Source organism: Strongylocentrotus purpuratus, unplaced genomic scaffold, assembly GCF_000002235.5.
Source record: "Strongylocentrotus purpuratus isolate Spur 01 unplaced genomic scaffold, Spur_5.0 spur5_scaffold_3, whole genome shotgun sequence".
Lineage (NCBI taxonomy): Eukaryota > Metazoa > Echinodermata > Echinoidea > Camarodonta > Strongylocentrotidae > Strongylocentrotus > Strongylocentrotus purpuratus.
In genome coordinates, this window is record NW_022145609.1 from 20285307 (window position 1) to 20298107 (window position 12801).

General features: G+C 39.6%; 2 protein-coding genes across 2 annotated transcripts; both read right to left on the reverse strand.

Moving 5' to 3' along the window:
• Window positions 1-3758, reverse strand: LOC115928437 (protein NLRC5-like). The gene is made up of 2 exons (XM_030995587.1): window positions 1545-3758; window positions 1-468 (listed from the first exon to the last, which is right to left on the reverse strand). The coding sequence occupies exons 1-2, from the start codon at window positions 3030-3032 to the stop codon at window positions 253-255; spliced, it is 1704 nt and encodes a 567-aa protein (XP_030851447.1). The 5' UTR covers window positions 3033-3758; the 3' UTR covers window positions 1-252.
• A 106-nt stretch (window positions 3759-3864) lies between these two features.
• LOC115928517 lies at window positions 3865-10898 on the reverse strand. Its single transcript, XM_030995797.1, has 4 exons — window positions 10752-10898; window positions 8237-8402; window positions 4524-4813; window positions 3865-3875 (listed from the first exon to the last, which is right to left on the reverse strand). The coding sequence occupies exons 1-4, from the start codon at window positions 10759-10761 to the stop codon at window positions 3865-3867; spliced, it is 477 nt and encodes a 158-aa protein (XP_030851657.1). The 5' UTR covers window positions 10762-10898.
• Between the last annotated feature and the right edge of the window lie 1903 nt (window positions 10899-12801).

Sequence of the window (12801 nt, forward strand, 5' to 3'; positions counted from 1 at the left end):
TTGCTCAAACTGTCACTAATTTGTTTCTCTTATTTTTCTGCTTTCATTAACACCAATTTAAAACAGGGTGGACTTCTCCTTTCAGTATGTTGTGATCTTCCTACATATGAGTTTCTTTTAGAGCATTCAAGTTGTAAAAGCGTTCAACTGGTTGTATAAGCATTCAACTGTTTTACAGGGTGCTCCCGCCTAAGTGAAAAGGCCATCAATATGTAAAATGTATATTAAGAAAGGGAAGAGATGGTAATGGAATTAAATTAAATTAGACAATCGCACATACATGAACATCACAATTGTGGATGAACTGCTCACCTTTGATTCTTTTCCTTTCTTTGCAAGTGTTGCAAAAAAACAATGATGGAATGCTTTTTTAAGATAAACATTCTTCAAGGATGGCATGGAGCATATCATCTCTGCCACATCAAGTGACGTAGTAGGTCCACAATCTTTCCTAATCTCGAGTTTACCCTGGATAAAATGACAAATTGTTTACTGATGTGATACAGAATATAGATGTTCACTCGTATGTTAGGCATATAAATGTATAAGCTAAATGAGCGGTTGCCCTAGACGTACTGCTAGAACTACAGAGAGTAAGAGGGAAAAGGAGATTTAGACGTTACAGGCTGAAGAACTATTGCCACTACATTTCATACCAAATTCTTTTTTTGCAACAGTAGAAATAACTCATTATAGTTTACCAATTACTAAACAGAGAATTCTTAAACAAAATAAAAGGAGAGTTAAAAGGAACAGGCTGCAAAAAAGATTACTTTCCATTTGTGTTTCCTGCATGTTCACACCATATGGTGACTCATACCTTAATCATTTACAAGAAAGAAGTAAAATGTTGATACCCCTGAGCAAGTATATATTCAGTCTCACCAAGGGAGAGTGAAGATGAACTGATCTACAGTAATTTTAGTCCTCCAATCAATCTCAAGTTATAAAGCTGCACTGCCTAACAAGAGTTGAAAATGTACTAGTTGCAACTGCTTTCAAATTCAAACTGTGCTGCAATGATTCATATCAACGGCACCAATTTTAGACAGGGCCTAGGATATCAGATACATTCCTTGTACTTGATAAACATTTATAAACCATGAATTTTGATTTCAATTAGGTAATAGATATTTTGGGGAAGGGAAGAAAATGTGCAAACTATTGGTGAAATCTCCTTTCCCCAAATTCTCATCTACAGGGTACATGTAGATGCAATGTGCATATTGTAATGCACGTGCCAGTACATAGGTTGTATTGAGGTCCTCGTCAATGCCTTGTACATTTGCTCATTCTGATTTTTTTTCTTCTTATTCTTCTTGCTCCCAAATCACATTTGTTTTGCACGCAGTGTTTGTTATTCCTAATTAGATCCCTTTCTCTATCCCGATTCCTTTCACATTTTGTATCCACATTCTTTACACTCACATCATTCCTCAATTGTACTGTAAGAACATAAAAGGATCGATGCCCTAAAAGGAAGAAATTGTACAAAAATGGATGAACTAATTTTGTTTACCTTATTGCAATATGATCAGACTTACCACATGTGGTCCAATGAATGCATAACCAGCTACAGTGTGTGCTGTCATGTATCTATCTATGGTCAGCATACTCTCCTCTGATGATGAAACCCTGTCCTTCATCAAGGCTGCTACACCTGGGTCCTGACTCTCAAAGGCTACATCAACAATGAAATGTAAATCTCTAGTGATGTTCAAACAATTCAGCATAGAGTTCAGTACATAGGTTGCAATGTGTGTGTTCTGTGACACAGTGAAGTACAGGAGATACCTAAACTCCTCCTTCCCTGGCAGCACTACTTGCTCAATCAGCCTGTTGAATTCATTACGATCTGATTTATACAGGGAAGCAAGATGGAATCCAGCCATGTACTCCTGAAACAGTTTGTGAGGGAAGAAGACCGACAATTGCACATGAGAATTCATCTCATGTGTATCCATGTCAGCATTAATTCTGTCCTCCTGAGACAAAATCCCGACAAGGCAGGCAGTGTCCTTGGATTCTATTTCTTCGCACGTTTGGAAATCATCTTCACCGAAAGACAAGGTATTTTCTAGCAGACCATTGAAGGCTTGTTTGGCAATCGGTCCAAGGAGCTCATCAATTTTTTTTAAATGGTCAGTAAGTGAGCGGCTGCCTACTTTCTTCACCTCTTTCTGAGCATAATGTTCTTTTAGAAAGGCAATCATTTCTTTGAATATCTGAGAAAAAGTTTTCAGTGATTTCATTTTCTTTATTTTTTGCTCGTCACGTTTTTTCCACATAAGACACAACATGGCTACATATATAGGATAGGGGGCCATGTTTTCATATATGACATCATTATCACTGAAGAATTGGATAAGCTGATTTGCTTTATCATCATTCTTTGGAAAGTATTTGTGAATGTAAACTGACAAATTCTCTCTGTTGAAACCCTCAACATGAATGAATGTGTAGAGCTCCATTAGATCACCATCTGATCTAATCTCCACTGCTCTCCATGGGCGAGTAGTCACCAAGACTGGGCAAGAGACAATTCGATCTGAACAAAGAATATCTACAAGTCCAATATCACCAGTCTCAGATGAGCTTCCGCATGCCTCTGAGGAGGTGACACTTGGTTGTGATTCGCAAGATTTTGTCTTCATGATTAGACCACTGGCTTCGTCTAGCCCATCGAATGCGATGAATACCTTGTCAGGATTTGACTGGATATACTCAGTCATCTGAGAAACCGTTGCTGTATTGTTTTTGGCCAGATAAGACTTTGCAATCTCGCCAATAGTGTGTTTCTTAAATTCACGGAGAGGAACAATCAAGACCCACACAAATTGTTTGAAATACTCTCCTTCAATCCAGTCCCAGGCAATCTTAGCACAAAATGTTGTTTTTCCAGCCCCCGCCTCTCCCTGAACCATGATCCGCTTGGGGAACTCTCCATTGACTTTGAGATTAAGGATATCATTGTAATCTAGCATTTGCTTCTCTGTCCCATGCTCTTTTTGTAAGAAGAGATTAGTATACATGTCTTTTAACTGCACAATGGAAGCTAGATTGAGAGGATCAGCTCTGATCTTACAGACAGTTGACCTGTACTTGGACTTGATTTCATCTGCACACCGCTCAACCAGTTCAGGAGAAAGTGGTTTGGTCTGTGATTCTGTCAGTCTTGATGGCCCTCCTAAAAATACATAGATAATCCATATTCACATGATTACACTTTAAGGATTGTAAAGGCCTGAGACAGTCCTACATGTTTGTCTGAATTCATATGACTTCATTCAATTTTAAGGGCATTTAAAATCTGAGTAATTTTTGTATACAGGTGTTTGTACTTGTAGATGAATATCAATGAAATAATTTTCCTCGGACATTTCAGCAATGCAGAGTTTCCCTCACATTTACACATCTTATTTTGAAGAAAAAACAAGACAAATATGACTGCATCTCTAGTATGTCTCTGCCTAAATTCAATTAAGATCAGGGCATGGAGCAATCTTTAAATATCACAATGAGAATTAAAAGACTATATACAGTATGTGTGCATATAAATACATGTTGAGTGATCTTTACAACCTTTGATCTGACAATCCAACATCTGATGAATTGTCTCCTAATGGTGAAGCTACATGTACGTTATATATTACATTATGTGTTATTAATTTTGTTTGTAAACTTTTGTAATTCGGCTTAACGCCGCGATGAAAGTCTTCTTTGAAATAAACCATTTTGAATTGAAATGAATTTAATTGAATACCATATGGATTTTTAAAATAAAAATTTCAGCTAAAATAGCTCAAAGTAGTTATTGTTATGGTGATAAATGTTTCATTTTGACCTACTTACCTTGAGATATAATCAGTTTGTATCTAAATGGGGATTCATACCAACATCAAATTTGAAATTCATGGCTCAAATGGGGCTAAAACCCTAAAACTAATTTGATTTGACCCTCATGGCCCTTGGCCTTTGACCAACTTATCCCAAAATCTAATCATTTCATGTCACTTTGGTGATGCATGCTAACACCAAGTTTGAAGTTCATAGCTCAAGTGGTTCTTGACATGTATCATGAGGCTAAAACCTTTAATTTCAACAATTTACCTCTATAACCCACTTACACCCAAATCTAATCAAGATTATCTTCATCTTCTAAATAGCAGGACATACGACCCAAAAACATATTTTCTCCTGCACCACCTTCCTTGGGGGGATGCATAATTACAGTTATAATGAAATGACACATTATGTGCACATAAAAAAAAGCTGAAATGTAAATTCTGCTGTCACTCAAAGTACTTGTACTATATTGGTGTCAAGAAAATATTTAGGATTAATAAAGTTAAATTAGTAAATTATAAAAACATACATGGGGCCGGATAAAATTTGACACTTCTGTAAATTGTGGAAAATGTATAGAACACAGAGCACTCGCTTTCTATATGGTAAAAATTGACTTCACTTTTATGCATGGTTTTCTATATCTTCTGTTATAGCAAGAAATAGTATCTGTTTACCTGTGATGTTTGGAATTTGAGATTCAGTGAGCAATCTGTCTGATAGGCCACCCAAGTCAATCGCTCGAAGTTTGTCTGCCAAAAGCTGCCGTTTGTTTGAGTGTGGAGGTTGCTGCATGACATTCCATCTCATGAATACGTGCAAAAATGCATTTGGATAGTTATTCGACTTCTGTATCAGGATGCTCTGTAGCTCAGAATAGGAGACACCTAGAGATATCCCTACAGCCTCGTAGTAAGATGGAAGGATATCCTTGGCCAGCCTCAGGAACTCCATGTCACTGACAGTACTGTAAAATGAATAATAAATCAATTGGGTACAATAGAATATTAGCTAGAGAACATCCTATTGGTTGAGAAGTTATCATGTGACACTCAACAATTTGTATTACGTGCTCGAGCATGCAATATAATAGCATTGGGATATCAGAATATAATGCCTGTGAAATTAACATTTGAAACATATTGCCCCACATTGCAGGCCAGAGCGGATTGTCTTACAATACAAGGGTAATTATTAAAAAAAAAACAGAGTTTGGCATTAAATACATCTGTGTCCAGTACATGTGACTTTTAGCAAGACTGGGCAAAATTATCATTTTGACAACTCCAAAACCTCACTTATGTGCTACATGATCAACCTTTCGAATGGCTTTCACATTATTTTTTTCGCGATGCAGTCGTGTAACTAGTCAGATCCCCTTTTCATAAAACTTGTTATCAATCACAAATCCTAAATTTCTATGACAAATCTGCTCTCAGCCGATCAAATGCCACAATTTCAGTAGCTTATAACACTTATTGTAGCTTGTGTAATATCGATAACAAGGTTTATAAAACGGGGCCCAGATATCAACTTGAATCTTAACCCCCTGTGTGTGTAATTGGGTTTTCACAGAACGTGTATCAATCAGATATGATTATTTACGTCTGGGACCGACCTTTAACGTCACCATCCGAAAGACGTGACTCAGTTTCGAACCTGCGTCCTCGGCTGAATCAGTTTGTAACTTCCACTGTTAGCTGGATTACAGGCGCACGCCACAACGCCTAGTTAACCCCCAAAGGTGCTACTGGTATATATATATATACTAGCAGGACCCGCGGAAATCCGCGGGATTCTAGAGGGGGGCGGGGAGTGTAAATAGATAAATAGAGACTGTCTAAATTAAAACCACAAAGAACTTTATTTGCCATTCAGGCCATTAAAAAAATATACATGTTTAGCGTCCCCGCCCGCTTCCTTTTTGGGGGCCACCTCCTATTTTTTTTTTTTTGAAATTTTTTTTGAAATATTTTTTTTTTTTTTTGAAAGAGAAAAAACAGCGTCCCCGCCTGCTTCCTTTTTGGGGGCCGCCTCTTATTTGTTTATTTTTTTATTTTTAATTGTTTTTATTTATTTTTTTTTATTTTTTTGAAAGAAAAAAAACATGAAAAGCACTGCTAAAATGTATTTCTGATTTTAAAAAAGAAAAAAAAAAAAAATTTCAGCCGCCATTTTGAAAAATAGCCCAAATGTCAGGGAAAATGTACAGAGCGGCCATTTTGAAAGAAAACAAAAAAAAGGGCCTCCTCTTTCCCATTTTTCAAAAAAACAGGACGCTAAACATGTTTTTTTTTAATTTGGCCTTATATAAAAAAAAAAAAACCATCCAACTGTACCGGTAGTTATTCTTTAAGCTACTGGAACTGCGTAGAGTTCCGTAGTGTGGCGTACCGACTACGCAGAAATTAGGCTGCGTATTAATGGGAAAATAGTCCCTGCGTAGGTTATGTGTAGGCTGGCGTACAGGTTTGCTTATGGTTGCTTACTGTGTGGAAAGCTTTTACTGCTTTGTCGATCTGGCGTAGGGTAGCGTACTGTTGCGTAGGCATGTAGCGTAGTGTTGCGTAAAAAGGCATACTTTCTGCGTCAAGTTTCTACGCCGAAAGTACGTGAAAAAAATTAAACATGTTGAATTGTTTTCGTTCATCTGGCGTACCCCTTTCCGTCCCTCAGCACATAGTAACGTAGGCCAGCGTAGTCGGTACGCAACACTACGCAACTCTACGTATTGACCCCGCGCCAATTAGTGACCCGCAAGTGTCACAAATAAAGTATTAAAAATATGCTCATCTGACCCTAATTAAACGCCTAAAACCCCTGAGCTTTCGGGGGTTTATGGCCCCTTGAAACCCATGGACCCCACGCCTATATTATATATACACTCAACTCGCTGCGATCTAATCTCTCCCCCCCCCCCCAACTTTGAAGAACGTAACCCCCGAGCTTTTGGGGGTTTATGGCCCCTTGAACCCCACGCCTATATTATACATGTCTATACACTCAATTACTCAGGACCCGCGGAAATCCGCGGGATTCTAGAGGGGGGCGCAGGCAAAAAATTAAGTTTTTCATTTCGGGGGCTCCATTTCAAATTTTTGGGAAATTTTTGGGGGCTTTTTTTTCACTTTCGGGGGCTCTTTTTTCTGGGGCTACTTTTTCATTAGTTCATAAAAGGATAGGCCTTCACTTTGTTGAGATTTGTTTAGTAGGCTAAGGTTTCAGGCTTCCTACTTCATAATTGCCTATTTTAAAAAAAAAAAAAAAATTCTAGTTCAATAACTAAGTTTTCATGCATCGATGCAAGAACTGTAACATAATAGACCCTAGATTGTGATTATTTCTGACCATGAATTTCGATAATCATTTTTCAAAGTAAAATTTTCACAAGAAAATCAGACAGTCTTTTAAAAACGTAGACATTAGTAGTCTAATACTTTTACTAATTCTAAGCTCAGGTTTCGTAAATCTATTTACGAAACTATATTGAAATCGCGGCAATAATGATGCAAACCAACAGATAACAATTTCAAAGTGTCAAATCTCTTCGACTCGAGCTCAGCTGAGCTGAACTCACACACACTGCAGTGTAACTCCAGGAAGCTCGAACACCGGCGCCGCAGGCGTCCGATGCCTGCGGTGCACGGTGCCAGTGCTGGAGCTTCCCGGAGTTACGCTGCACTGTGTGTACTTTATGTGTGTTGACTGAAGGCAGCTTGCGACTGAACTGTCAGTCCAATGGTTTTCTTGTGAAAACTTTCTTTTAGAAAATGATAATCGAAATTCAGTATACATGGCCGTAGTAATCACAAAATAAGCTTTGATTTCATACCTCCATTCACGAAAACTATATAAAAATCGCGGCAATCATGATGGAAATAGGTCTCTAATTTTGGACGTCGACAGGAATTAGCCCCGTGTATCTCTCTGGCTTGTGCAGCTAGTACAAAGCACACCCTATAGCAAGACGGCTTACTCGTGGAGTAATCCCGCCCTTTGCATAGAGCATTTCATACGCAACATAATGTGAGTTGCTCGTCGTCTGTCGTGTGTCTCTTTGATACGGATGTAATGTTGAATATCCATGAGGTATCTCTTTCGTCACGCATATCGTGCATTATGCATATCGCGTCTGTTTTCGCCCTGGACGTCGACACGGAGGAGGACCTCAGGCGGAGTATAGCCAATTTCACAGAGTAGACTCTCCCGCGGACGATGGCACCGGGCACGGGTACCCCGAGGGGAGGGTTCAGGAGGAGATAGCCGCACCAACTTCGGTCGGCGATCTCATTAAAAAACAATAGAATACGAAGGCTCGCGGAGACGTCGCGCCCCCCCTCGGAGCCTTCTCGTATTATTATTATAGATATATATATACATGTATGCATACCTTACTGCAGTGTTAGGACCTGGATTGTTTTCAATGTCACCAGATCTCATCAAGAGGATCAGGAGCAGATAGAGAAGGCAGAATCCATTCATAGTGTAAGATGTCCTTCTCACTCGACAGAAATGAAGTCCTCTGGGAAATGGTGATATGACATGGGCGACAATACCTGAAAACAATATTTAGAAATATCTACATTATGTACATAAAACAGATCATGGAATAAAGATCCTTGACAGTTTCAATTTCACTATATCTATAACATCATAATGTTTGGGGGACTTTCGACGCCATGAAGTTCTTTGCCCCCGCCTCCTGAACTACGCCCTTGCGGGGAATGGCTAGGACCAGCCACGAAGCTGTGCCTCGCAGGGTTCTTCATTTTGAGCAGAAATGTTGTGATTCTGTGTAGTCGTCAATCTTTCTCGACGCGAAATGAGAGTAACGTGGACTGCACTGTATCAGAGATCCCAGAAGAGCGTGCATAAGATAAATCCAGCAGTGTGGATGAAGGATAGTGACCGACATGGAGATGGATTGCCACGCAGGTCATACTCTGTAGCAATTAAGGTGTGATAAAGCACAGGAATCTGAATGGATGCACCATTTTTTTGTAAGGTAGAATTTAATTTAAGCTAGAAAGTTTACTACAAGAAACTTCCTATTGCAATACCTTTGTCACTGCATTCCTCATATCAATAGCTGTTATTTTATTTTCAGTAGTATATTTGTAATAGCCTGATGATAAAGATTAAGGTCATCGAGCAGAGCAAAATTAATTATTTTCCAAGAAGTGCAGCAAAAGACCCACAGGAGATGAGTATCTTTGACATGCCATAACTTAATAAAGCAATATCCATTTTCAATCATCTTTCATGCACCACTGGATTTCTCTTATAAAAGCTTTACATTGATGTATAGTTTGACCATATTTGAAGAAGAAAAGACAAGTTATACATACAGTGCGTATACAAATAAAGTGTACCCAACTTTGGTATCTGCCAATTAGAAATTCATAACCAATATGACTTTGACATTTATTTCATGAGGAGTAATTGTTACTACGTAAAAATATTTGGGCACAAACATTGAAAATGAACAGGTCTGGAATGGGCATACAAAAGCCCTGCAAGCTTGCAACAAAAGAGAGTCAGCGAATGAACTTTCTGCGAGAGCTGCATTCATACCATGTCGATAGGACCATACCGTCAATTTTTTTATTGGTCTGTATAGTTGAAAGTATAAGGACATATAATTCTGTAGTGTGGGACAATTAGTGCCAGAAAGAAAGACCAAAGAAAACTCAAAACCATTGTCAAACAAGCAGCTAAAATAATAGATAGCCCAATGGATTTTGATGAGGTTTGTAGAAACAGAGCAGTGTGTAGTGCCCCTCGGGGGGAGGGGGGTGATGGTCTAAGGGTGTAATTCTCAGGGGGGATGACTATCCTCGGGGGGTAATTGTCTACGGCGTTATTTCCCGGGGGCTAATTTGTCGCTGTTTTCACGAAGTGACGGCAGTGGAAAAAAATGCATTCACTTTGCGTTACGATTTTCCTCACTACCGTCACTTCGTGAAAACAAGGACGAATTGTCCTCGGGCTTATAGTCCTTGGGGGTAGTTTTCCAGGGGGTAATCTTCCGGGGTGATTGTTCCGGGGGTAATTCACAAATTGTCCTAGAAGTAAAACCTGTTAAAAAATGTGTTAAAGCCACACCGACTGTCCTACTGGTAGCTACTTGCTCCCTCTATATAGAAAACTTCCCCAATCGGTGTGTGTTGGTCCCCCATGATCCTCTTTTTCTTATGTTGATTGAGAGCTGAGTTAATGAGATATCCGCCTGTCAGTCACTCCAGCAAAGCAGAGAGAGTCAATGCTAATGCGTGACCTCTAGTGCTGCATTACGTGTTAATAGGCAGCATTTGCACACATGAATAGTTAATACACTCTAATACACAAATGCACACAATCATGCCGATGCGGCTGATCGGCAAGTTTGACAGTAGACTTACAATTAGAATTTTTAAATTATTCTTTCTAACATATAAGTTTTAAAAAAATTGTATTTTACTGCTTTTTAGGTATAGGCCTACTGTCATCAATTTTCACTAAAGTACTGATTTTGAGTGAAATCAGCCGAGTTTTGTACAGTGGTGTTTGAAATGTTGAGAATGTATATAGCACAGCTTTTAATACACAGCCAGGATAGTAATGCAGCTATGTGTGCTGTCAGTGACCTCGCTGTGTGGTCTAATCCCGCTTCAGGCTGAACTAGTGCAGCCGGCCTTTAAAGTAAAACTAGGTGATATCAAGAATCAAAATGATGACTGTAAGTGTAACCAAATAAAAGAACTAGAGTCTAGCCTACAACTATAACGTGTATACCCAGACGTTCTCAGACCACAAGATTATATAGTAGCTATCTGACTACATGTATGTGTTGCTGGTGTGCATTATTCACACAAGTATCAACAAGGTCAAGGAACAAGGTTATTTGAAATAGAGTCTAGACTAACCTTGTTTCATTTCAGTCTGATCAAGTTTACAAAGGCAGCATGTCGTCGACAGACTTAAATCTAAATCTACTGCAACTGAAGAAAGATAAATTTAGTACGATGAATCACTGAATCGAACTCAGAAGCAAGGTGGCGTGGCAGTACGTGCACATTTCTGGCAGAAAAAATGGCGAATGTACAACTCAAGTGGCCGACCGAATTAAAGGGGAATCCCCGGCGCGCGGCTGTGCGCGTGTGTGTTTTGTCTTAGTCATTTCAGCAAGATTATATTCTACGTTCGCGCGGACATGTCTTCGTATCTCTAGTGTGGTTGTGGTTGTTGTTTGTATTTTGGGCGTTCAGTCAAATTTGACTTATGCTTAAGTTTAATCAGTCGGGTAGTCGAGTCGTCAAAGTTCCTAGCTTGGAAACTCCTGAAAATGCCTGAGCTTCACTTGTCCACTCCTGGGTTTGTATATACACAATTAGAAAAAATTGTGAGGTCGCAGTGCACAAACTTTAATCTGATATATAAAAGAGGAAAAAACAATCCTGATGAGTGATATTTTTTTCCTCATTTTTAAGCACAACCTAATCATGAAAGGCCGACAAGAGCTTTAATAAGAAACATCATGAATAATATCAACTTAAATGCGAGCGAGCGAAGATCAGAGAGCGAGTTTTTAAAATTATATATTGCTCTTATAGGGTTAGAGGGGCGCGGGAGGGGCGTCGCCAAAAGGGGAAGTGGGGGTGCGACACCCCCCCCCCCCCCCCCCCCCACCCGTCAGGATATTGTCGGTAAAATTGCGCTGCCGTCGGGAAAAAAGAGAAAAGGGGGAGGGAAAAAAGAGAGGGAAAGGGAAAGAAAAGAAAAAAGAAAAGAAAAGAAAAGAAAAGAAAAGAAAGAAAGGAAAAGAAAGGAAAGAAAGATTAGAAAGGAAAGAAAAGAGAAGAAAAACAGAGGGAGTAGAGGAAAGAAAGGAAAATGAAGAAAAGAAAGAAAAGGGGAAGAAAAAAAAAGAGAAAGGGGAAACAAAAGAAACGGGGGTTGAAAGAGAGGAGAGAGAGAGGGAGCTAGGCAAGAGCCTGAGAGAGAAGGAGTGGGAGTAAAAGAGAGAGGGGATTGTTGGGTGGAGTCGTCTCGTCGAGGGAGCAAGAAAGACACGGGTAAATATGTTGCTGTGTCAGGTCAGCTGTGTCAGTATTCTTGCTCGATCCTCGTGTACTATATCAATGCAGAAGTTTGAAGTTGGTGAGATGTATATTGTCGGTCGGCCGACAAGTTTTTTTCCCTACGAACTTTGACGTTTTATCCGCTGTGATGACTTCGAGAGTGACTACAACTACAATACTACAAAACTACAATACAATTCCTATAATATTAGCTAAAGAAATCAGGGGTTTAAAATTTTCGGGGAAACTAAATTCAAACAAGGATTAAGAGTCAACAACGGTACTACGAATTATCTTCCTTTCTCTATACTTTGATGAAACTCAAAAAATTCCGCGCTTCGCGCGGTAGGCAGGCGCGTAGCCACGGGGGGGCACGGGGGGGCACGTGCCCCCCCTAAAATTTCCAGGATCGGTTGAAATTTTGTAGACCCCTTTTTTTGACCTCGATCGATTACATGTATGTGCCCCCCCAAACATCAAACTCTGGCTACGCGCCTGGCGGTAGGGGAATACTTCATTTAGACGAGTCGAGAACGGTACAATTACGAATCGTCTGCTTTCTCTAATATTTTAAGGAAACGTCAAAGCTTCCGCGCTTCGCGCGAAAGGCGGAAACTGAATTCAGATAAATAGAGCTTAATAAGAGTCGGAAACGGTGCATCGAATCGTCTTGTATAATAATTAAATCAAACGTCTAAGCTTTTCGCGCTTCGCGCGAGAAGGGGGAAACTGAATTCAGACAAGGATAAAGAGTCGAAAAAGGTGCAACGAATCGTCTTCATTCTATAATAATTAAATCAAACGTCTAAGCTTTTCGCGCTTCGCACGAGAAGGGGGAAACTGAATTAAGACAAGGATTAAGAGTCGAAAACAGTACAACGAATCGTCTGCTTTC

What these genes read in the sequence shown, in the direction of transcription:
- LOC115928437 (XM_030995587.1), bottom strand. Translation starts at nt 3,032, where the DNA reads ATGTATACTAATCTCTTCTTACAAAAAGAGCATGGGACAGAGAAGCAA. An exon ending in CATTCATTGGACCACATGTG is followed by an intron (nt 469 to 1,544) that starts GTAAGTCTGATC and finishes CATTTTATCCAG; the next exon opens with GGTAAACTCGAGATTAGGAA.
- LOC115928517 (XM_030995797.1), bottom strand. An exon ending in GGTCCTAACACTGCAGTAAG is followed by an intron (nt 4,814 to 8,236) that starts GTATGCATACAT and finishes TTCATTTTACAG; the next exon opens with TACTGTCAGTGACATGGAGT.